At 43.3% G+C, this 23,845-nt stretch overlaps 2 protein-coding genes across 4 annotated transcripts in view; one reads left to right on the top strand and one right to left on the bottom strand.

The window, feature by feature from the left end:
• Positions 1–4,863, bottom strand: part of KDM5A (lysine demethylase 5A) — a 48,653-nt gene extending 43,790 nt beyond the window's left edge. The window contains exons 1-3 of one of the 2 annotated variants that reach the window (XM_030478291.1): positions 4,284–4,863; positions 2,365–2,442; positions 1,201–1,323 (exon numbers count right to left, since the gene is read on the bottom strand). In XM_030478291.1, the coding sequence (XP_030334151.1) occupies positions 1,201–1,323; positions 2,365–2,442; positions 4,284–4,448 (366 nt within the window). In that variant the 5' untranslated portion in view covers positions 4,449–4,863. The remainder of the gene's footprint in view (positions 1–1,200; positions 1,324–2,364; positions 2,443–4,283) is intronic. The other variant, XM_030478290.1, reaches the window with a different exon arrangement.
• A 3,114-nt stretch (positions 4,864–7,977) lies between these two features.
• On the top strand, positions 7,978–20,631 carry CCDC77 (coiled-coil domain containing 77). 2 transcript variants are annotated; one of them, XM_030480171.1, is made up of 11 exons: positions 7,978–8,163; positions 9,881–10,097; positions 11,371–11,513; positions 13,172–13,268; positions 14,610–14,676; positions 15,405–15,499; positions 16,787–16,935; positions 17,271–17,496; positions 18,317–18,442; positions 18,528–18,680; positions 20,110–20,631. In XM_030480171.1, exons 1-11 carry the CDS (start codon positions 8,117–8,119, stop codon positions 20,254–20,256), a joined length of 1,467 nt encoding a protein of 488 aa, XP_030336031.1. In that variant the 5' UTR covers positions 7,978–8,116; the 3' UTR covers positions 20,257–20,631. The 2 variants fall into 2 exon arrangements, with proteins under 2 accessions (XP_030336031.1, XP_030336032.1); XM_030480172.1 differs by having other exon boundaries at positions 7,980–8,163; positions 9,908–10,097.
• The last annotated feature ends 3,214 nt before the right edge of the window (positions 20,632–23,845 follow it).

The following is a 23,845-nucleotide window of genomic DNA, read 5'->3' as shown; positions in this document are numbered from 1 at the left end:
ACAGGAGGACCAAATTTCATGCTTAATATTTCACAGACTGCTGGAAACCTCAATGAAAAAACATATTATTACTGAAGTGAAATTCATGGTTTACTTTTGAGACTCAAGTAAATTCAAATCTACAATTGTGGCAGTGATAAATTAGTTATTTCTTGTTCCTCCTATAATCAGAGATAGCTACACTTTGATAAAACAGGAATATTATTGATAATTATTTTTCCTCATATTTATAGCGAAGTCCTAGAAAAAAAAACACATTTTAAATTAAACTCTAAACCTAAATTTCAACTTATCTTCAAAATGTTTGTTAAAAAATTTGTTTTAAAAATTATCTATATATGAGAAATGGCTACAGAAGCCACTAAGTAACTAAAATAACCTTAGGCCAGCATTATCTGCAGTTAACTAAAATGTTCCAGCTCATAAAAGTGACCCAGGTATTTCTCACTACCACTACCACTATCATATTCTGCACATCCTAGCAATCCACCTAAGACAAGAAAAAGACATTTTATCAGCCATTCCAGACTGTCCAAAAGACTGACTTCTTTCTTTAAAAATAAAATCCATTCAGATCTTTACATTTTTATTTACCTTGAGGAATGGAAACTGACACTCTAACCTAGAAGCACTAGCCTATATACTTTAGTAGTATTAATTTCTAGCCATCCTTAAGCCTAGCCTGTTTTGGAAATTAAAACAGTTATTCCAGAAGCTGACATATGAAATTCTCAAAAATGCATATTTACGTCATGTGGAAAACCTCCAGTAGGAGAGAGGAAGGAGCAATTACAACAATTCGTTACAGAATTGCTAAGTCAGGAGCTCAACTGCACACAAGTATATCGCTGCCTTCCCAAAAAACACCTCAAACTCCTGCAGCTCTACCATATGTGAAAAAGGAGAACTGAAAAGCAAGTGGCCAGCTGACATCAGGTACATTCAAGCAGTATACGAGGTAATGAACACATGCTGTATAGAATACAACCAAAGGCAACTGATTTAATTCTTCTTGACTCATCTGCCATAACCATCCAACTTAGTAATTTTCTTTCACTGTATTTTTTTTAACCCCACTCTCTCATCTCATCTCCATATTAATGAGATTAACGCTGTAAAACAAGCCCTCCTGGTTGCTTGGCTTCTTGAGCTTGAATGAAAAAAGATGTCCCTGTCCAAGGCCTACAAGTGCTTACTCACCTTGCTCAGACCATAGAGATCCAGTATTTTTCTCTCCACCACAGGAATTTTTAAATTGGACCCTTGTAGCTCCCAAAATTTTGCTAACTGATCCAAGAAGTCCAGCTTCACTCTTGTCATTGCCTGCAATCAATAAAGGAAGACAAACGCGTATGTTCCAAAACAAATGTGACAATGCCTTACAGTCCTGAGAAAAAAAACATGACAAGTTTTTATAGTGTTTACATTCTCAAAGTGCAACTTGGCAAGTGAAGTATTTTTTAGTCATGTAAAAAAAAAGCTAGAAATACTGATAAAAAGAAAGATCTTTACAAACACAAAATTATCTATGCTTTTCTCTCTGCATTTAAGAGCTTATAAACTAAACTTCTACCTAACAATTTCTTGTTTTGAAACCAAAATGCATACTTTTAAAAAAAAAATCACTCCCAAGAGAAACACAAAACAATTATTAAAATATGCACAGGAGGGAAGGGGAGTGTTAGAAACAGGTTTTGTATACGCCTTAACCATGAAGAAGGGCCTCCTCCCTTGAGTATTTTTGGAGTACTCAAATCACTTTCCATAAGGAGACCCATTTACAAGCCAAATGATATATGACGTTTTGGTATATGAACAGAGCAAGGCTTTGAGAAATATGGTAGAGAAAAGGACAAACCAGGACAGAATGGAACTCATTCTGCTTTCAAGAAAGCTTCCATACATTTTTAAATTGTAAAATTAACCAGCTATAAGAAGCCTATTAAAAAATCAGTTCATTTTAAGGCTTAAAAGGCATTTTTAAAGCAGCATAAGGTAACTAGAGGCTTCAGAAGGGCAGTAAATATTTTAAGAAAAAAAAGTCATTGCCTGTGGAGCTCTGAAGGCTAGACACTGGCTGTTCTTACTATGCAACATGGTACTTGGCATTCATTTTAGACATTTCCAGCTGAATGAAAAACTCTTGTGGTTATTTTGGGTAATAAAATAAAAACCAGGCTTTTCTCAAAGCCGTGGAGAGTTATTTTATATGAACTGTGCCACTGCCAAGTGTAAACACTGATGTGGTCTAGGGCTTTCTAAAGACTCCCCCATCCAGAAACCTGCCAAGATGCAAATCTCAAGCAACAAGACCTACTGTTTTCAGTGAAAACACAAAATTATACCAACAGTGGAAAAGCTCACCTCCAGTTCATTCAGGCGCTGAATTCGTGGAGTGAAACGAAAACTTTGTACTTCACATGCAAATGGAGGCTGCCAGTCCTAAACAAGAGACAGAAAGACATTTTATTGCTTCCAGAAACTTCTCCAAAAATGCACAAAACAGAAGACCCAAACAATGTCGGAGCAAACAAACGCCCAAAGGAAACCTAGTTTCTCTGTACAACTGGTGATATAATTTTCCAATTTTATGACATTCTTGTGCTTTTAAAATAACGTTCTTTCCACAATATTTTAGTCGAAAGAAAGAGATCCTGAGAATTAAAAATATAAAAGAAAAGAAAGTTCAAAGCATTTCAGTATGCATTACCTCATACTGAGTTTAAATACGAGAGATCTCTGTAGCTTGTTGGTCATTTATTTACTTTTAAAAGAGTTCCATATATCTTGCACATTGTAAAATTCTCACTGTCAACAGCAACAAACACTAAATAAAGCACATTATTACACATTTAGCTTCTTTCACGTTGGTCTACAGCCATTTCAATAAAGATAAGACCAGTCAGGAGTCCAATTCGTCAACAGAAACGCAGCCTTAAATAATGACTTTCTCAACACAGTCAGCAGTCTGTTCAACCACAAGTGCCTCCCAGCCCCATCCATCAAAACTGTGTTACGACATCAGAACAAGTATAATTCAGCTTTTTAGAAAGTTGTAGTAGATTGTCTGCCTGGCAGTAAATACAACAGGGTAAGGACACCCATTCCAGGTGGACAAGCCCCACTAAATATTTATTATTTGCACTGCTGCAGCATATAAAGACCTCAAGCACAGTCGTAAAATATTTACAGCTTCTAATAATAGAAAAGGATAATAAATCACTCAGGTTAGTAGAAAGTGTCTGATTTAGTTCTTAGTACAGGTTGCAAATCAACCTGACGCATGCATCCTGCAAAACCCTGCAATGCAAACAGCTAAGCAATCATGGAGAAACACAAACACGTTCAACAGCCAGGAAACTTCTAGTTATTCTCAACGAGCAGGATCTGGATCAGTTTCTCGTGGCCTCTCAACCTAAGCCATTCTGCTTATTTTAGAAAGGGCAGCCCCTTGGAGGTCAAGTTTTCACCATGTCATTAAACCAACTAAACAGATTCTGGCAACCCAGACAGGTCAGAAGGAGAAGGATGATCATGAAATCTAATCGGTAACCCCTGTATCCAAGTTGTTCTCAGTTACATGCTTTCTTTTCACGTTTTTTTCCTCCCTCAGTATTTTCAACTCTTAATTTACAGCTATATTTAAAGTTCGTTTGTACTTTAATCATTAAGTAATCTAACCACCTTTTGCCAAATTGCTTGATGTTCTGGTCTAAATGGTTTACCAGGTCACAGGGCAAGGCATTATAAAATAACGATCAAGCCACCAGAGAGATTAAGATTCTACCTTCTAAAGTTTAGTTAGAAACATTCGCAAACGTAATTCCCCAGCACAAACAGGTTGGCCGCACTTCTATTAACAGTTTAAAGATTACGTTTACAAACAACGATCCATTAAAAGAAAGAGACCTTCTCCTCCCTCTCCCCCCTCTCGGAGCAAAGGCCTGATTTCACCTACAATGCCTTCGCAGTTTTCACAAGTAGCCTGTCGGTTTGTTGGGGTTTTTTAAAGCAAAAAGAGCGTGAAGAGCACCACCATGTCCTGACAGCTTCTCATCTGCTCCAAAGCAACCACTACAAAACCCATCCCTGACATCAAAGCCTCTACAGGTTCCGCGGTGTCCCCGGCACGGACACCAAGGCCTACGGGAAGCGACGCGCGAAGCCCCGAGTGAGCACCCAGGAGCGGGGGAAGGGGCTCCCTGGGCCCTCACCGCTCCGCCTCCGAGACCCGGGGCCCGCTCGGCGCTCCCGGCCCAGCCCCCACCCCGGGCGGGCGGTACCTTGGGGGGCCGGATCTTGCAGATGCCGGTTTTCTCGGCGAGGCCGCGGATGCGGCCGATGAAGCCGAGCGGGTCGCTGAACTCCTCCCAGCTGGGCTCAAACACGGGGCACTCGGGTGGGGGCACAAACTCGGCCGCATAGCGCGACCCGCCGCCCCCCGACATGGCCGCAGGGGGAGGGCGGGGAGCGCACCGAGGGCCGCGGCGGGGCAGGGCGAAGAGGGGCGGCCGGGGGGCCCTCAGGGGCGGCCGGCGGGGCTGAGCCGAGGGCCGAGGCGCATCCTCCGGCGGCGGCTGCCAGGCGGTACGGCCGCAGGGGGGAAGTGGCGGCGGAGGCAGTCGGTGCCGAATGTTGTGGTCCCGTCCCCCGGGCTGCCTCCCCCCGCGCCGAACCCCTCTCACTCCCTTTCCAGCTCGCCGGAAATTACGCGTCTCGCTATGAGCCCTCCCCCGGAAGTCAGAGAAGCTGTTGCCTTCCGAACCAAAAAGTAGTCCCTCCGCCACGCTGCCGGCGAGGCGGCTCGCAGCGTTGAGGAGCCGGCCGCCTCCCGGCCTCGCCGCTCCCGGCGGCACACCTCCCACGGATCCGAGAGCCAGGCCGCTCGGCCCGCCGCCCCTCCGCACACCCCGCGGCGCGGCGGGGCGCGGGGGGGGGAAGGAGGGCGGGTCCAGCTCCCCTTCCGCCGCGGAGGAATGTGCGACGAAACCCGAGACATTCACTTCCGGTGCTGAAGGGCCAGCTCGCCCATTGTCTGAGCCGGACGTCAGGAGGAGGGCCGGGAGCCACGCCCCCTCCCAGGCCACGCCTCGAGCGGGGTTGTGGGAGCTGCTGTTACTTCAGCGCCTGGCCGGCGCTGTGGTGGTGTGTCCCGGTGGTTGACACGCAACGCTGTGCGCGGATTCTTGTCCTATTTTAACGTTATTTTGAGGAAATATTGTTCTATTTTTTTAACTTTATCAGAAAGTGAGCCGTCAGCGCGGTGGCGGGGCCGCAGGGCCAGCGCCGGAGGCCTCTGCCGGGTGCCCGCGGAGAAGGCCCGCGGTTGTGCCCCTGCGAGGCAGCAGTTGGTGCTGTGCTGTGAGTTTAATGTCGCTTCAGCGGTGCTGCCGGCGGTCAGCAGCTTCTGTTGGCAGCTCCGCCGTCTGTGCGTCCCTCTCACTGCTTCTCCATTCAGATCTCGCAAGTAACCGGTGACAAGGTTGTGGGAAGTTCTCCACAATCAACCCCCCAGCCTTGCGTGACACACGGATGCTTTGCTGATCTCCGCATGTAGGATGTTTTATTTTCAAAGGAGGCGTTGGAACTAGGTGATCTTTAAGGTCCCTTCCAACCCGAACCATTCTATGATTCAAGCACTCTCAAGTCAGGACTTGCTCAGCACCTCCTTAACCTCTCCATTACAAAACAGTCTTCAAAGAGAATTGTGTGTTGGTTTTCTTTTAAACCAGAGCCCTGCCTTCAGTATTCACCATACCCCACACTTCATTCTTAACTGTTTATTCCAGCCTTGGTCCTGGTGTACTATTTCAGTCTCAAGAAAAACTTAATTTCCTCCTCCTGTTACCATGAGGCGTGCAAGATCCGCTCCAGGCAGACTGACACATTTATCTGCACCGCTTCCCTGCCAGATGGAAGAGGTGCCGCCCACATTTAACATATGGGAAACAAAGGACTCCAATGCAAACGGCTAATTCCACAAAAGCTTTAGGTGAGAGCAAACCAACCTTGCAAAAACATGGAGTGAATTTACCAAGGGTTATTGTGCTGTTGCAATGTACTCTTACGTTTTGCAGGGCGTTCCTGATGTGAGTACTTGATACTTTTATGACTGTAGAAGCATGTGGAGTGCACGTTTCCTTACCAGTACCTAGAAATTGTATTTCTATGTACTACTGAGTTGTTTTTTTTTCCTTTTATTATTTGGTTGTGTGTCTCTTCTGAGGACAGGCTGAGGGATGTGTGTGTTCAGCCTGGAGAAGAGAAGACTCTGGGGAGACCTTATAGCAGCCTTCCAATACCTAAAGGGGGCCTACAGGAAAGCTGGAGGGGGGATTTTTACAAGAGCATGTAGTGACAGGACAAGGGGGAATGGCTTGAAACTGACAGAAGAGAGATTTAGGTTAGATATAAGGAAGAAGTCCTTCACTACGAGGGTGGTGAGGCACTGGCACAGGTTGCCCAGAGAAGCTGTGGCTGCCGCATCCCTGGCAGTGTTCAAGGCCAGGTTGGACGGGGCTTGGAGCAACCTGGTCTAGTGGAAGGTGTCCCTGCCCATGGCAGGGGGTTGGAATTGGATGAGCTCTAAGGTCCCTTCCAACCAAAACCATTCTGTGATTCTATGATCTGCACCAGATTCTTCTGAGGAAATGCATGTGTTCATGTACGTAACGTGTTTGTGTGTGTTCTATTCCCAACAGCAGCATCACCAACATACCCAATTTCCAAGATGAGCAGTGGTTTAGCCAGGAATACTAGAGGGGGAAAAAACCCTCCAGGCTAGAAAGCACCTAATACAAGCAAAAGATTTGTTTTGAGAATGGGTCTTCTGCCAGTTTCCTTCTAGACTGCTCAGTGTTGTTCCGGTTTTTGTGTCATTGTGTTTGCACCAGCGGAGGGCTCTGGAAGGCACTGCTGGGAAGGGCGCGGGTTTTCCTCACAGAGTAAAAAAGATCCCAAATGACCTTCATTTTATCAGTTCTGTGAGACAGCCTTTTAGAAACAGAATTTTACACTTCTTTCTGCCACCTCTTCCTGTTTGGGGGTAGTTGACCTCAGAAACACTGGCGCACATGGCGACTTGCATACCCACATTAGCCTTTATTCCTTGTGGCCATCTGGGAGCATTTATCACTTCCCTGACCGGTGCCCTCAGCTCCTCATACAACACACCCATGTGCTTTGAGAGCAGGTAGCCCAACTGGTGATAACAGTAGCCGCTCACCTGGACTTTGCCTGGAAAATTGGCTACCCTCCTATTTTCTTTGTTGAGAAAATTGATTTCAATAAGAACCACATTGTTTTTTAAGTAGGCCCAGATTTAATTTTTAACATATATATGTAAAATACAGAAAGCCCATTTCTTTAAGCAAATGGTTAAGGAAAAAAGCCAGCTTATTAGTGTGCAGGTTGTTTCCCAGCATACCTAGTAAGTAAATTAGGAAATCTTTAATTCTGTGTATTGTAAGACTGCTAAGCGCTGGCTGGGGATGAGGAGGTACACAGGGAAGATGAATAAGCCAAAAAGCATCTACATGGTCTAAAAACCTCACGTGGATATTAAGCCAGGATTGGGCCCAGCCGCTCCCTGTGACTGCTTCGCACCCCCTCTCTTCATTTGGTTCATTTTCACAGAAAAATGGGTATTTGAGTGTTGTTTTTCTTTTTCGCCGCTGTTGATGAAACGAGTCCTCGCTGCGGGGCCGTTTAGCTTTATTTTGGCCAGAGCCTCATCACCAGCCCGCGGTTACTCAGCAAGGGCCCCACGTTTCTAACCCAAATACCTCCCCCCCCGCCAAGGTAGAGCCAGCGCCTGGCCCCGCCCGCCCCGCCGTCCGCGCACGCGCGGTACCCCGCTCACCCGAGGACTACAACTCCCAGAGGCGCCGGCGCGGAGCCCCCGCCGACCGTGTCGCGACCGCTGATTGGTTGAGGCGGTCGACGCCGCGTGGAAGGTCGCCTGCGATTGGAGGAGGAGGCGGCGGGCGGCATGTTGCCTCGCTGTTTAAGTTGAGGAGGGGCAGCTGCGGCGGTTATTTTGCTGTTGGGGGAGTTTCGCGGCGGCCTCGGCGCTTTTGTCCGCTGCCCGCGGTGAGCCCGGCCGTGCCGCAGGGATATGAGCGCGATGGAGCACGCCGCGGGGACCTCCCCTCGCCCCGGAAGGTAGTGTGGGGCTGCCCCACGGGCTCACCGCCCCCGAACTCCTCTGCGGGCTCTGGCCCCGCAGCTCTCCCCGTTCTGTCCGGTAGCCAGGCTTAGCGTAAAGCACCGTTGTTCGCTCCTGTACCTGCTGTGCTTCCTTATTCTGTCCGCTTTTATCGCTCTCACAACTACCTGAAAGGAGGTTGTAGTGAGGCGGGGGTCAGTCTCTTCTCCCAAGTAACAAGCAATAGGACAAGAGGAAGTGGCCTCAAGCTGCGCCAGGGGAGGCTTAGATTGGGTGTTAGGGAAAGTTTATTCACGGAAAGGGTGCTCAGGCATTAGCACAGGCTGCACAGGGCCGTGGTGAAATCACCGTCCCTGGAAGCATTCAAAACCCGTGTAGATGAGGCTCTCAGTGACATGGTTTAGTGGTGGACTTTGCAGTGCTGGGGTAACGGTTGGACGTGATGAGCTTGATGGTTTTTCCAACCTAGTTGATTCTGTGGTTTTCATGTTCTTTAGTTCAGTAATAAAGTATTTACTATATGCCGATGTTACCTGTTTTCTTCTATTGCTGTTATTGACTCTTCCAACTGTGTTGTTTAAGGCACTTCTGGGCAGAGCTGGTGGGAAAGTTCCTACAGGAAATAATCATCTTATTGCATATTTAATACTTTCCTACAGTGCCAGGAGTTAAGGAGCTTGGCATGTTTTCATGGATGTAGCACACTGGGGGTTCTGATGTAAGCAGCTTTGGGGAGCTAGGACATAAAGGTCACTGATATACAGTGTTACTTGCTAGATCACGTTATGATCAAAGCTGTGGCACTGGCTCCAGAATCAGGTTCTGAACTGTGTTTTTGTTAAGCAGATATTTAGGAAAGAGGCTTCTTTACTTTAGTTCTGCAAACTTGTGATATAATTGAAAAAAGTGTTGTTCAGATAAACATAAATAATGAACAATTTCCGAAAGAATTTTGAACTCTGCAGCTCTGTTTGCAAATTTGGTGCTTGTTTGAGCAGATTAAATGTTCGAATGCAGTAAACATTGCTTAAAAGAAAAATCCAATATGTAACTACGCATGCATATTCTTGATTTGATTTATGTAGTGTTTGGCATGTTTTCCACCTAGTAGCTCAACATAAGATTCAAGAACTTGGAAGCTTCTGTTTCACTATCAAGGGTGGACAAGTTATGTGGATAAGAACATCAAGTACACCAGAAAGGAAAGCATGCAGATTCCTAGACCTACTCCTTGAATTATGGTCTTTATTCATCAATCTTTCTTTAGAAAGTGTCTTTTCTCTGGGGTGTCAGATATGATTCTGTTACAGATTGTCTTCCTGTTTTTCTTACAGTGGCTGCTGCATCTAATTGCACAGCAATAGACTTTTGGTCTCTTTTGTGTTCTGCTTTTGTTTCTCTTCCTCGTTTTCAGCTTCACTCTCCTCAAATAATCCATGGGACTTTCCTTCTATAACATTTTTTTTTTTACCCTTTTCCATCAGTTGGCCCATCTCCATGGTACAGTAAGCCTGCAAGCTGCTCTATATCAAAGCTTTTGGTTCTCCTAAATGCTGTGATCTTCTGTTAATACCTGGAGCGCAGGCAAGCTTATCAGTGTTGGAATTGGAACCTGAATTAAAATGGAAAATCTGGTTTTAACTACTTTAGGAAGGTTTTTTTGTTATATTATTGTCTGATGTTTACATGTCATTAGAAACACTTTCTGTCCAGGCTGGCAACCCCCTATGTCTCATCCAGGCATGTTAGCTCTCAGTCTCCAAGTCAGGAGGACTTTGCTCCTCTCCCTTCAATCAATGAGCGTTTAGCCTTTCTCTGTCCCTCCCGGGAGCTGCTGGAATACTACCGCAAGACTATTGCTGACTTCGATAGGGAGCATGAGGATTTGGTTAAAAGGCTGGAGAGATACAAAGAAACGTATGATGAGCAGGTGAGGAAAAGAGGTTTTGAACAATGATGGTCTACGTGTCCTTACACAAACTTAATATTTTTCTTCAGTTGGAAATTCAGCACAGCTGGTCTTAAGATTTACCAGTATTGTGGTAGAACTGAGCTAAAAGGAAATAAATTTCAGGGTTTGATTGTGAAATCTAGCTGTTTGTACTCTGTCAAAGCAAACAGAAACGTGCCCATAGGATATTCCTCTAAAGTTGTTGTATTCACAGTGGGTTGGTTTTTTTCTGTGGGTTTTTTTTTGTTTGTTTGTTTGTTTGTTTTTTATTAAAGCCTGAATTTAGGTATTCAGTTCCCGTGTTGTCAGACTTTTCCCTTGTTTCTCATAGTGAAGAATGAGTGCTTTTTTGTCCAAATTTAATGGACCTTGAGATATGAATATAACTTCTGTTTCCCACACGAGAATTCGTAAGCTTGGCCATAGGCTATTAAGCAGTATGTTTCACAGCAAATAAATGTGGATTTAAAAGAAACTCCAAAACTTACAATTGTCTGCCTTTAAGAGGAAGAAGTCCTTACAGAATACCTGTAAGATATTCAGTGCTCTGATGTGTCTTATAGCCTCCATTTGCCTAGGACTCTGTCTAGGAGTCATCTTTGTAATTGTAAATGGCCCTTTGGAAATAGTGATCACTTCTGCAGTGCCTCCGCAAGTACTGGCCATGCTTGAAGCAGCCTGAAGGCCCTCAGGAAATATATGACATACAAGTTACTTTCATTCAACATCTGGGAAAAAGTGACAGGTTCCAAAATAGTGCCTTCTCTCCTAGCAAATGGTTTTCTCAAAGGTTTCCACAGGAGTTAGATCATTAATGAAACCTAGTAAGTAGCCAGATTTTTCACTACTAAGCCCTACAGATATTTTACTGTTTGTTCTTCAGTAATTTCTTTTAAGAGAAAGGGCTGTTGCAGAGGCTTTACTAGGGTTTTTTTGTTCATGTCAGACTCCCCATACCTGTGCCACTCTGGCCACCAGTGCAGAAGTTCAGCCACTAGAAACTGGAGGCCCTAGCTTAGGCCTTGTTTGACTTTTTGTAGTGACAATGGTTCTCAGAACTCCCTGTTGAAACATTTAAAAGCATTTTTTCCAATACTGCCCTCATCTTGTCAAATTGTCAGAGAATAAAATAATTCATTTGAACTGGCAGTTGTACTATACCAGTTACAAGCTCAGGGCACAAGCAGTTCCAAGTTTGCAAGTGCTACCCAATGCTCTGTATCATTTCAAGGACCTCATTTTCTCTACTCAGCACAAATTGCAATGGGAAGTACGTCAGCGAGAAGAGGAGATTGCAGAGTTGCAAAAGGCTTTGAGTGATATGCAAGTCTACCTCTTCCAGGAAAGGGAACACGTCCTTCGGCTTTACGCGGAGAATGACCGGCTGAAAATCAGGTGTGCTGTCTTAGATGGTGGGCTGGGTCACTGGCAGTAGCAATTGCATGCATGATGGTTTAGTTCTAATCCAGATCTGGAGGAGTGTTCAGAGAAGCAATTATGCCACATTTCTCCAGGAGGGATCCTACGAAATTGTACCAGTCTTGGAGGTGGAATGTGACCTGTTGGGCTGCAAAATATCTTCCCACTTATTAGTCCTCCTATTCCAGTAGTAGAAGGAAGAGCAGAAGTTAAACATAGGTTCAGATTTGAATTGTGAGTTGCCAGGTTGAATGTGGAGGTTCTGGTTTACGCACACAGTGGTGGGTTGACCCTGGCTGGATGCCAGGTGCCCACCAAAGCCACTCTACCACTCCCCTCCTCAGCTGGACAGGGAAGAGAAAATATAATGACAGGCTTGTGAGTCAAGATAAGGGCAGGGAGATCACTTACTAAATACTGTCACAGGCAAAACAAACTTGACATGGAGAAATTAATTTATTACCAATCAAATTGGAGTAGGATAATGAGAAACAAAACCAAATCTTAAAAGACCTTCCCCTGACCCCTCCCTTCTTTCTGGGTTCCCGAGACCTCCATGGGCTGCAGGGGCACAGCCTGCCTTACCATGGTCTTCACCATGGACTGCAGAGGAATATCTGCTCCAACACCTGGAGCACCTCATCCCCTCCTTCACTGACCTTGGTGTCTGCAGGGTTGTTTCCCTCACATATTCTCACTTCTCTCTTCAGCTGAAGTTGCGCAGTTTCCCTCCTCCTGCCCCCCATTCTTAAATATGTTCTCCCACATGCACTGCCACTGTTGCTGATGGGCTCAGTCTTGGCCAGCAGTGGGTCTGTTTTGGAGCTGGCTGGCATTGGCTCTATCAGACATAGGGGAAGCTTTTTATCAGCTTCTCACAGAAACCACCCCTGTAACCCCTCCTGCTACCAAAACCTTGCCATGCAAACCCAACACACAGACCTGGCAACTGCCTGGCAAAACTTCCTTTGTCAGCCCTAAAACCACTTAAGCTCAAATAGAAAATACAGACCTAAGCAAATAATTTCCCCTCACTCTGAGATCATGTTGACAGCTACTCCTTTTTAATGCCATTTAGTTGGTGAACTGGAAAATAACCTGTTGTACCAGACTAGCTGCCAGTGGCAAAGGAGTTTCCAGCCGCCTTCAGAACATTTGTGGGTGCTAACAGCAAGTTTTCTATTAAAGTTTTCAGAACTTAAGTCAAAATGTGTGTTGGAGTGATTTGGCACTTTGCAAGAGTTTGTTAAAAGTCTGATACTGCCCTTAATGTAGTTCGCTTTAAAAACAATGGACACTTATCTGTTGAATGAAGTATCTGAGAGGACTTTAAATAGTTCATAACTCTGGAATGCAAATTCTTTCCCACCATATGTTATTGCTGTATTAGCCTATGTAGAATTGTCCTATTCGAAAAGAGGAATGCTTCCCAATGCCAGTGGGATTGCTGGTGTTCTTATTGCATCAGCAACATCACTAATGTCATTGGGAGGTTTTTCTTAAAGCAATATTCTCGAAATGCAGCTGTTTGGAAAACTTGTAAGCATTAACAAGTAAACTAGAAGAGCAGCATGTCACAATGTCTTGATGTACTTAAGAATAGTGATGTGCTGACCACTTTCTTTGAATTCCAGGGAACTGGAGGATAGAAAAAAAATTCAATATCTTCTGGCTTTAATGGGAACAGACAAAGGAGAAGTGACATATTTTCACAAAGAGCCTCCACATAAGGCAAGTTCCATTTTTCTGTAGAACTCTGCTTTTGATTGTAACATGAAGATGTGTACCCCAGAGGCTGACCACAGACCAGATCTATTCTGCAAGTCAAAAGTTGCTAAATGAGCTCAAAGCAGGAGGGCTCTATAGCTCTGTAACAACATTGAGTTTTGTTATAGCTACTGACAAAAAGTTGTACTGGTTTATTATAGCTATTGACAGGAATAAGCACATTAGAAGTAGGTCCTCTTAGCATCAGTCCCCTTCTACCTTCAAAACATACCTCCACATCAGCCTCTTAAATGTCAGACAGGAGTCTGAAGCCATCTGACAAATGGCCATTGAGAAGTTGGAAAGAACATCACAAAGAGAAAAAGAAAAAGGAAGTACAGAAAATGACCAGGTGCAGTGTTTGAAGATCAGCTGTCCTAGAGGGCCTATCTCTTAGGGCCTCAGTAAAGAATAAAGCAGTGTTGAGGTTGCTGCAGCAGTTTCCTGGCAGAAGACTGCAGAAAAGCCATCCTCTCTAGGCAAGGTTGTATCATCTGTTTCAGAAATAAAGTCAAATTGATTAAATGGCAGTGCAGTTGAACTACTAAGTTGGGAATTGTGAATGATTTGGACATACAGAGACTATGATGGAATGTAGGGTTCAGCTTGGAATATTTTGTGCAGGAAAAGACTGAAATATGTTGTATTGATCATAGTTGCTCTGCACTGCTCAAACAGCAGAGAAATCTTGCAGAAGCATAAAAATTCCCTTATATAGGATAGCTCTAAAATTTGCCCTGTTATATAACATCGACCTCAAGATAAGCATTGGGGTTATTATCTGCTCCCTCATGTTGTCCCATTTTTAAGTGGCTTTTAGTTCAATAGTTCAATTGTTTCAGTAGTTTTATTGGTTAGATTTTATCCCAGGCTTGTTCTTCAGTAGCTTGAGTGAATGTGCTGATAAATCAAGCTTCATGTTTCTCTGTCTTGCTGAGGCAAGCAGGGGTATGAAGACAGAAATAACAATCTTGATCTTCACCTTCCTCTTCTCTCTCTTTTCAAAATGCTCCTCTTCCTGCTGAGGGTGCTGATTTTCATCCTAATGAAGCCAGCAAAGGCAGGGTTACTTTCCAGTTGTTTTGGTGGGGGGAAAAGAAAAAGGCAGAAATGGCAAAACTCAGGCCATGATAAAGGAAACCTTCGTCATGGACATTACACTTGTCGAATGTCTTCCTTTTCTTGTGGAAGAAGTAAGATAATGCTATTCTTCTGGATATCTCATTTTACTCTAAGATTTGTTCTTGACTGTTGTAACTTTGGAGAAGTCAGATGTTCAACACATATCTAATCTTGTTTCTGTAGGTTACTGTTCTGCAAAGGCCAGCTAAATCCAGAGTGTCACATGAACAAAATGACACTTCTAGAACAGGTACCACACCAAGCAGATTAACAGCAGCTCAGCTGTTGATACTTGTTTCTCTGTGTGTTTGTGTCCGGTATACCAAAAATAATTCCTTACTGCGAATACTTTGGTATAGCTCAGTTAAGTTCCCTGAATGTATCTGTGTTGACATATGTATGTGTGCACTACTCTTGGCTTCCCTTCAAAATCTTTTAAATTAACCTGAGCTGGTTCTCATGTCTGTGATCTGCTCAGCTAAGGAATAGGCTGGTATGACTGTGGAGTGGTTGTTCTGGAACTATGCAGGTACCAACTGGATAGGCACCAATTAGCCTCCGCCACTCCAAGGTGTGGGTCCATATGCCTGCTTCACTGATTTTCTCTTTTTTTTTAAAGAACTGCCTCTTCCAAATTAACTGAAACAAGCTAAGAAGCTCAAAACTCTTCGAGGCTTGATGCTTGTGCAGCTCTGTCATCTGCCTATTCATCATTTACTTAAGAAAATCTAAGTTTGCTTTCTGTATATGCCAAGAAAATTAGTAGGTTGCCTAAATACTATGGTGTGATAGTTTAGGATAAAGGTGTGTGATCACTGTAAGTTCTGAAACATTTCTTCCATCTAGCCCTCCTGGAAGTCCTTGTGAGCCTTTTCCTGCTCTTGTAGGCCTGCCAGAACATATGATATTTCATGCTTGGAAAGGTACTGCACATAGGTTGGAAAACCCCTTTTGACTTCTGTTAAATTTCTACAATAGGCACCAAGAGGAGCACTTCAATACCAGCAGCAAAAGGAGAGAAACCAGAAAGTCCTGAGAGGTATCAAAGAGATAATCAAACACTTCTACTTCAGGTAAAAACCAATGGACGTAATTCCTGGATGTCCTTGGAAACTGATAGACAAATTATGCTGTCTGCTTGGATATGATGTAGACATACCCATTTTATCAGGCCACACATCTTACTATGGATTCCCACTTTCTATGAATTTACTTAGCTGTTTCTTTGTGATGAATGTAGACTTAGATTTGAGAACTTGGGTTTGATTCTGGAAGCTTTACATAAGCAAATGTTCCAGTAATGTCGACTGGAATGTTTTGCCCTCAAATATATAATGTATAATTGATGTTATCTCCCATAACTTGATTGTGGCTATGAATTTACATTATACCACAGATGATCTGCAGGGTTGGGTAGTTTGTGGAAGTCTGACAAAAGCCATGTGTCTGAGACAGAATTAGGCAGCCCTGATAAGATGCACTAGCGCAGTGAAATGTTCTCTTTGGTAGACTTCAATGAAAGATGTAGATAGCATGACAGAATGAAAGACAAATATGCAGAATCATGAACTGGGGAAGATACCAGAAGCTGTCTGTAAAGCATGAGGAAGGATGACTACAAAAGCAAATTAAAGAGCAAACTTGTGCAGCAGATAGATATCTTTTGAAATTATCATTATTTTTTGTTCAAGGGCAGTGGTGACTGACCCAGTGGCCAGTTAGCTGTCTAACAATGTTTATTTTGGAGCAAAAGCATCATACAAAATTGTTATAAAAATAAGTGATCTAAATACACTCCAATTTTTTTTCAGATACTTTGTGACACATAGGCCAGATGCATGTTTTTCAATTACTTGTTCCAATTTGTCTCCCTGACTCTGTGCCCTAGATCAAGATTCTTTGCATCCCTCTCCTTTGCTCATCGTCTCATTTACATCTAGTAATTTCTTCTGGTAAAGTAATTGCTTTTGTTCAGATATGGACTGCTGCCTTCCTAGAACTTAGGTATTTTCATATCACCATTTAACTGGAAGCTGGTAGTGTAGGGACAGAAGTGTCTCTGCATATTCCATGGGATTCGTCACATCTGTGTGCAATTTAAATCCTTCCAAAATCTTTCATCTGTTGTTGCTATTTATAATATGCCTGTCTTGCCTATAGTGTGATTTTTTTTTTTTCTTCTTAAATGTTATAGTTGTTTGAGATACTTGGCATCAAAACAAAAATAAAAAATTGAGAAATTAACATTCTCAAAGGCATTATTGGGTAGTCTTTGATCTGACTCTTCCAAGATTTGAGAGACTTGCATGGACAGGAGCAGTGCTGCTGTGAGGTCTTTAGTAATGTCTTTGCTTATCCAGGTGGAGGCCCTGCAAGCTCAGATAGAAGAACAGACACGATTATCCAAGGAACAGGTTGAGGCACTATTAGAGGACAGGCGGATTCACATGGAGGAAGCCCAGGTCCAGCACCAGAGGGACCAGGACAAGATCAAAACTATAACAGATAAGTGAGTGTGAGAGAATGACCATGATATAGTTATGAGATGAGAACCATATTTTGGCTTTCAGTATGATGCTTCCTGCAGCAGGCAGAAAAGCAAATTATGCAGCCATCTGTTTGGTAGTGTGTGTGTGTGTAAGGAGGTGAATGGAGTAATCTCCACATTAAAAATCCTGTCACATTGGAAGATTATCACTTCTTTCATTAGATAAGAGCTAAACTCATTAGGACAGCGCCTACCTTTTTTTTCGATGCTTCTTCCAATTTGCACTGATGACTTGGGAAATTAAGGTAGGAACTAGGAGAGAAGTTAATTAACTCCACTGGGATCCCTTTTTACAGACTCCATAAGACTCAAAATCTCTTATATGAGAGTACTCGTGACTTTCTCCAGCTCAAGTTTGATGCCCGAGCCAATGAGAAAGCATGGATGGCAGAGAAGGACAGTCTGTTGAGGAAACTTGACAAAAGTATCAGCAAGGAGCCAGGAAGAGAGAAGCAGAGAGATACCAAGAAGACACTTCAAGCAAATGATGGAGCTTTGAAACTCCACAGCCGAGAACTAAAAGTAATTTGGTTTTTATTCTAGATAGAGGTTCTTCAACAGTTTTTTAGTAGAAAATTGCAGTCATCTGGGTTTTGCCAAGATATGCAGTAGCTAGCAGCTCTTTCAAAGCTGTACTGGCTTGCCATGAGTTACATTGTTGTTGGCAGTAAAGTACAAAAGCCCTCTCCTGCCTCAAAATCAGCATTGCTTGCAAATTTTGGATAAAATATATAGTTAGGATTTATGGTAGCACTTCACTGTCAGTTTCTTTTATGCCCAGAACAAATCCCTACTTCTCCAAGCCACATGACAAGTGAGCTGACAGTTCTTAACCTGCTTGTTGCACACACCTTTTAGTGTAAATGCTCTCAGCTTACAGACTTGGAATGCAGTGTCTGTATCTTCCTTGCTGCTGTTGGGGGAGAATAGGTCCTTTCAATTGATGTCCCCCAGCCCTTCCACAGTAGTCAGGGCTTCACTTCTACTATACTTCCAGTGAGAAGTTGGGAGACCTACCACTGAATGTAGATGCTTCTGAAATGCAGTACTTTCAAGCAGCTGTGAAAAGAATTATAGCATTGGTTAAATATTATTTTTAAGGGGGAAAGTAGAGAGTTCTTTAACTGATGATGAGCAGTCATGCAGAACTGATCACCTAATGAAGAGTTTGGTAATGGAAGTGGTGTTAGAATATTGCCCTTAGCTAGTTATTTCATTAGGTGTAGCTCCAGTTAATTTTTGCCTGTCATTGTCAGTCTATCACACTTGCTTTTCCAGAGCTGGGGAAATTTTGTGAGCACTGGCTTCTGAGCTGATGCTTTCTGTTCCTTCTATGTCCTAGTCACTGCAAGAACAGCTAATGCAGGAGCAGCGCCTATCAAACATGTACAGAGAGCAGTGCATCACCCTGGAAGATGAGCTAGCTAGGATTCGTGAGGAGGGAGATGTCGGCAGAGAACTCTTCAAGGTAATTAGTCTGTAATCATCTGCTAGCTATGTGATGATCTTGCAGCCTTTATTTTGTATACCCTATTGAGCTTTCATCTCCATAGGAACGCTCAGAAAAGATGGTTAAGCGCCTGAAGCTGATGACTCAGCGATATGAGGCCTTGGAAAAACGTCGTAATATGGAAGCAGAAGGCTTCATGAATGACATTAAACAGCTTCGGCAGAAGCTGAAAGACGTAGAGAAGCAGCTTTTTAAGGTAATAACTAGGCATATAGCGTAAGCAATAGGCACGTATTTTTGTTGCAGCTCTAAAAGTTCTTATACCTGTAGCTCCCTTAGCTGTCTCAAAATTACAAGGCAGTAGTTTCAGAAGTATATCCTGCAAAGGAAATAGATTGGTTTTCTTTCTGGGGGCCATAGTGTTTGGATTTGTTCCAGTATGAGCTAGATCATTGACTAAAGTATTGCGAACAGTCTATTCCTTTGAGATCTCATTTGTAACTCTGCAAAAATCACTGTGGAAACAATGTCTGGAAGTTGAAGCTGTGTACTCTGTAGTAGCTTCTAGATGTGTAGATGAACATAAGAACAGCTTAGAAGGGAAGCCACAGCATTGATGTTACTTGAAGTTTAGGATGAGATATTTATCTAAGACATGCTTGAGAGGATGATCTAGGCATAGCTGACTCTCAGGAGTCTGGCAGTGCCACGGATTCACTTGTTTTCTCTACTTTTGGTGCACAGTTTGGTTTACTTAGATTAATTCGTCTTCTCTAAAGAAGAGATTTCTAAAGGCTTCGATTTCTTTCTTAATTGTTTTTCTTGAGCTGTGGGCTTTTAAACTTTATTCTTTAAGGATTAAACAGCATATGTGAATGGGGAAAAATTGCCTATGATACCTTTACTACAGATCTGTATATTTTGTAGCTGTGGATGTGCTCTTAATTGTATTAATTTCTTTACACTTTTAACCACAAGAGGGCAGAGGAACAAAATACTTGCTGGAAGTCTCCAAAGTGATCTTTAAATCCTTCTCATCACTTGAGGTCAAAATGACTGCAGATGACTAAATTACCTGGCTTGCATATTAAAATCTTTCACCAAGAACTACATGATGACAATTAGACATCCTAAAGGGTCGAGAGGAAAGAGGGCTTTGAGAACAGCTTCCAAGGCTTTTTGACAGTTGAAAGTGACTGGGCTGGCATGCTATCCCATTCAGGGTGGCAGGAAATGGCAGCCCTGGCTAGCCTGACATCAGGAATTCTGATTATCTAGCAGCTTTTGTTCAACTCGGTATGGGCCATATGGCATGGCAATGAGTCTAGGCGTTGTACTGGAACTGCTCTTGAATCATACACAGTTCAGAAGGCAGCAGGTTGGCCACAGCAGTTAAACCACCTCTAGTGATCTAGGAGTTAATGAGTTATGAGTGAACTTGTGTCCAGATTTCTTCCTTGCCAGTAATATAACACCATGATATATGAAAGCTTTGATCTTTATTTTTGGTTCTGGAGCACCTTTCTATTGGTGATGTGCCTAGTGATCGTAGCTTAAGCACTCTCCCTGGTAGCTACAGAGGGTCTCCTTTAGAGTTCTCTCCCTCATATCATCATCATAATGCTCTTAAATTGTATTCTGTGCAGCTTTTGTTTTTCTTAATCTGTTTGTCTTTTCCTTTCTAGGTGACTCTGCATATGGGACCAGACCAGGATCTTGCAATTCTACATGAGGTCTGCCGAGGAAACAGACTAACTCGTAAAATCCAAGGAGAACTAAAAAACTTAAAAGCAAAAATCTTTATCTTGGAGAATGAATTACGGGTCTGCTGAAGCAGAGGTATAGCTGGCATCCTTGGTTTAGGAATGGGACATTGGTAGGCTGGAATAGTCACATGTGAGAGCAGCTCCTGCCTGTTTCCTGGCATCCAGTGACGGAAGGCTTGAGGAAATCTGCAGTTATTGTCATAGCATTGTACATGAGCCATTCTGAATGTGCCAGATTATATTTCAGCTGAGAGATGGCACCTGATAAGATTAATGTAGAAAGTACATGATAACTGATATGTATCAGGAATATGACTTCATCTTACCTTCATATGTGGTAGGGGTCAGTGTATACTGGCCTTCAACTTTCTTTGGGGCATATTATAAACCATGTATATAATAAAATCAATAATCATGGAAGGATCTACTTCAAGATCTGAATTGCTTGACTGACCTTCTCTATGTGAGAAGCAGCTTTTAAAACGGTTTAAATGATTAATGGTTTGGTGCTTAGGCACTTCAGAATGTAACTGGAAATTTTCTTTGAAACAGACCACATATAGAAAGTGTATCCTGAAATTACATCTGACTCTCCCCTTGACAGTATAACTATTTTTAAATGGCTTCCTTTTTTGATTGGTTCTAACCGGATTGGAACAAACCTGACTGATTTTAATACGGTGGGAAAAAAATAACCTGTTACAGAACTCACCTGCAAGAACCAGAACATCTATGCTTACTTTGAATGTTGGGGGTGAGGGAAATACTACACTACCAAGTGTCATCTTCTCATCCTCTTCCTCCCAGTTTATCTTAATACACAGAGGAAACCCATAATAAAAGGCCATCTAGTATCTTCCTTAACCATGGTATTATCTATCCTTTTAGCTTTAAGTAATATCATGGTTCAGTGGATAAAGAACTGATTCGATGGCCGCACGCAAAGAGTTGTGGTAAATGGCTCGATGTCCAGTTGGAAACCTGTAACAAGTGGTGTCCCTCAGGGACCGGTGTTGGGACCAGTCCTGTTCTACATCTTTGTCGGCGACATGGACAGTGGGATTGAGTGCGCCCTCAGCAAGTTGCCGACGACACCAAGCTGTGTGGTTCGGTTGATACGCTGGAGGGAAGGGATGCCATCCAGAGGGACCTTGACACGCTTGTGGGGTGGGCCGATGCCAAGCTTATGAAGTTTAACCAAGCCAAGTGTAAGGTCCTACACCTGGGTCAGGGCAATCCCAGGCACTGCTACAGGTTGGGCAGAGAAGAGATTCAGAGCAGCCCTGCAGAGAAGGACTTCGGGGTGTTGGTTGATGAGAAGCTTAATATGAGCTGGCTTCAGTGTGTGCTTGCAGCCCAGAAAGCCAACCGTATCCTGGGCTGCATCAAAAGAAGCGTGACCAGCAGGTCGAAGGAGGTGATCCTGCCCCTCTGCTCTGCTCTTGTGAGACCTCACTTGGAGTATTGTGTACAGTTCTGGTGTCCTCGACATAAGAAGGACATGGAGCTGTTGGAGCGAGTCCAGAGGAGGGCCACGAGGACGATAAGAGGGCTGGAGCACCTCCTGTATGAAGACAGGCTGAGAAAGTTGGGGCTGTTCAGCCTGGAGAAGAGAAGGCTGTGTGGAGACCTCGTAGCAGCCTTCCAGTATCTGAAGGGGGCCTATAAGGATGCTGGGGAGGGACTCTTCCTTAGGGACTGTAGTGGTAGGACAATGGGTAATGGGTTCAAACTTAAACAGGGGAAGTTTAGATTAGATACAAGGAAGAAGTTCTTTACTGTGAGGGTGGTGAAGCACTGGAACGGGTTGCCCAGGGAGGTTGTGGATGCTCCATCCCTGGCGGTGTTCAAGGCCAGGTTGGACAGAGCCTTGGGCAACATGGTTTAGTGCGAGGTGTCCCTGCCCATGGCAGGGGGGTTGGAACTAGATGACTTTAAGGTCCTTTCCAACCCTTACTATTCTATGATTCTATGGTTATGTACCAACAAATCACAGTCAACTTTTGCCACAGCAGCTGTTGCTGCTGAACTGTAACTAAAACTGGGATGGAAGAGCAGGTGCCTGGTTGCTACATGATAATTATAACTCTAGCTATATGATGATTATCTTCATACAGGACATCAGGACATCGCAATGCTAGAAAACAGATGAAATCATGAAAAAGGTTACAACATGGCTTCAGCCCAGTTTGTAATTGTAGGTATTGGTGGCTTTTAGTGTAGTATCAGCAAGTCTTGTCATCTCAGACTGAGAGAGGATCTGTGTTGGAAAAGGGATTTCAGTGCCTCTTTCTACTGTCAAATGTGATAGAAGCAGAATAATATCTGAAGTATACCCGTATAGGCTACCAGCATTTCCATTCCTGTTGAAAAGAACTTACTGTGTGACAGCAGGCAGTTTCTTTTGGATGTGGTAGTGGCCATAGAGATCCTCCTTCAGCATTTGGGAGAGGCACATGTGCAAAAGATGTTCTTGTGCTGTAAGGATTTGGAGAAAGAACTGGTTTTACAGCACCAGCTAAAGCATTGCAGAAAGAAAAATTTTCTTAAGAAGTCATGGCCCACTTCAGCTGTGTATGCTGTCCTGTATGGTCTTGTGCTGTAGCTTTTATTTTTGTATGTGTTTTTGAGGTCAAATTCATCACAGACAGACTCTGATGGGGCTGACAGTCTGTACCTTAGATGCTCAGCTACGACTACAGCTCACAAGAGGCTGCTTTAAAGTGTGTTGCACTGATTAGTTTAGCTGAAAATGCTGAACTGTTCAGAAACGGATTCATGAACAACTTGGGTGCAATGCTATGTGGACAGTTGAGGACGTTTATTAAATAATGCTACCCATCACTTAGTCTAACTGTTTGTTGACTAGTACTTTCTCAGATAAGTCTAGCTAATTGAAGTGAGTTTGTATGTGAAATAACCTGCTATTGGTTTGAAGATAAGATATCAAAGTTATCACAGGTCCTGGAAGGCTACTTCTGAAAATTGCTACATAATGAAGTATGAGCCGCTTACTCAGCAGGATCAGCTAATGGGAAGCTGGCAAAAAGGGCTCTTGAACCTATAGAAATAAATGGGTTTGTGTTTATTTTCAACTCTTCCTAGCTAAAGAATTGCCTATGAAATTACATCTTCCTCATTTGAAAGCCATGAAACATGTCTGGATAAAGGCTTTAGGCTGACATTCAGGTTTGTAAGATTGGGAGGAAGTATTGGGGGAAGAAGGATGTAAATGTTTAATTTCCTGTGTCCCTTACCAGTATTCCTTATTACTTGGAAGACTGAACAATAAAACAATGTTCCTAATATCTGCTGGTTTGTGAAAATGAAAGTGCAGCTTGAACTTCATTCTTAATTTGCCACTTCCTATTCGAGGGGGATGGTGGTAGGGGGAATTACGGTAGTGCTGATCTGCAAATCCATTTCATTTGGAAGCTTGAGTATTTGTCTAAGGGCAGGAAGGGCAAAGTATTGTATGTGCTCTTTCTGTGTGACATCATGTGATCACGTGAAATACTGCTTTATGTTGCCAAAACAAATGTGGACCTTCAAGCCAAGAACTGCTTTAAAAATCCAAATGCTTTCTACCACTGACAACTACTCTTTAAGATGTCAGTAAAGAATTATTGGCATTTCCGAAAGGGTTTAATGGGAA

The sequence above is a fragment of the Strigops habroptila genome, chromosome 3 (assembly GCF_004027225.2).
Source record: "Strigops habroptila isolate Jane chromosome 3, bStrHab1.2.pri, whole genome shotgun sequence".
In the NCBI taxonomy this organism is placed as follows: Eukaryota; Metazoa; Chordata; class Aves; order Psittaciformes; family Psittacidae; genus Strigops; species Strigops habroptila.
Note: the sequence above shows the minus strand (reverse complement) of the source record. Positions and strands in the feature narration are given on the sequence as shown.

Coding starts and splice junctions, on each gene's coding strand:
- CCDC77 (XM_030480171.1), top strand. CDS start 8,117: ATGAGCGCGATGGAGCACGCCGCGGGGACCTCCCCTCGCCCCGGAAG. Junction 11,514..13,171: donor AATGACCGGCTGAAAATCAG/GTGTGCTGTCTT, acceptor TTTGAATTCCAG/GGAACTGGAGGATAGAAAAA. Junction 16,936..17,270: donor ATCAAAACTATAACAGATAA/GTGAGTGTGAGA, acceptor CCCTTTTTACAG/ACTCCATAAGACTCAAAATC.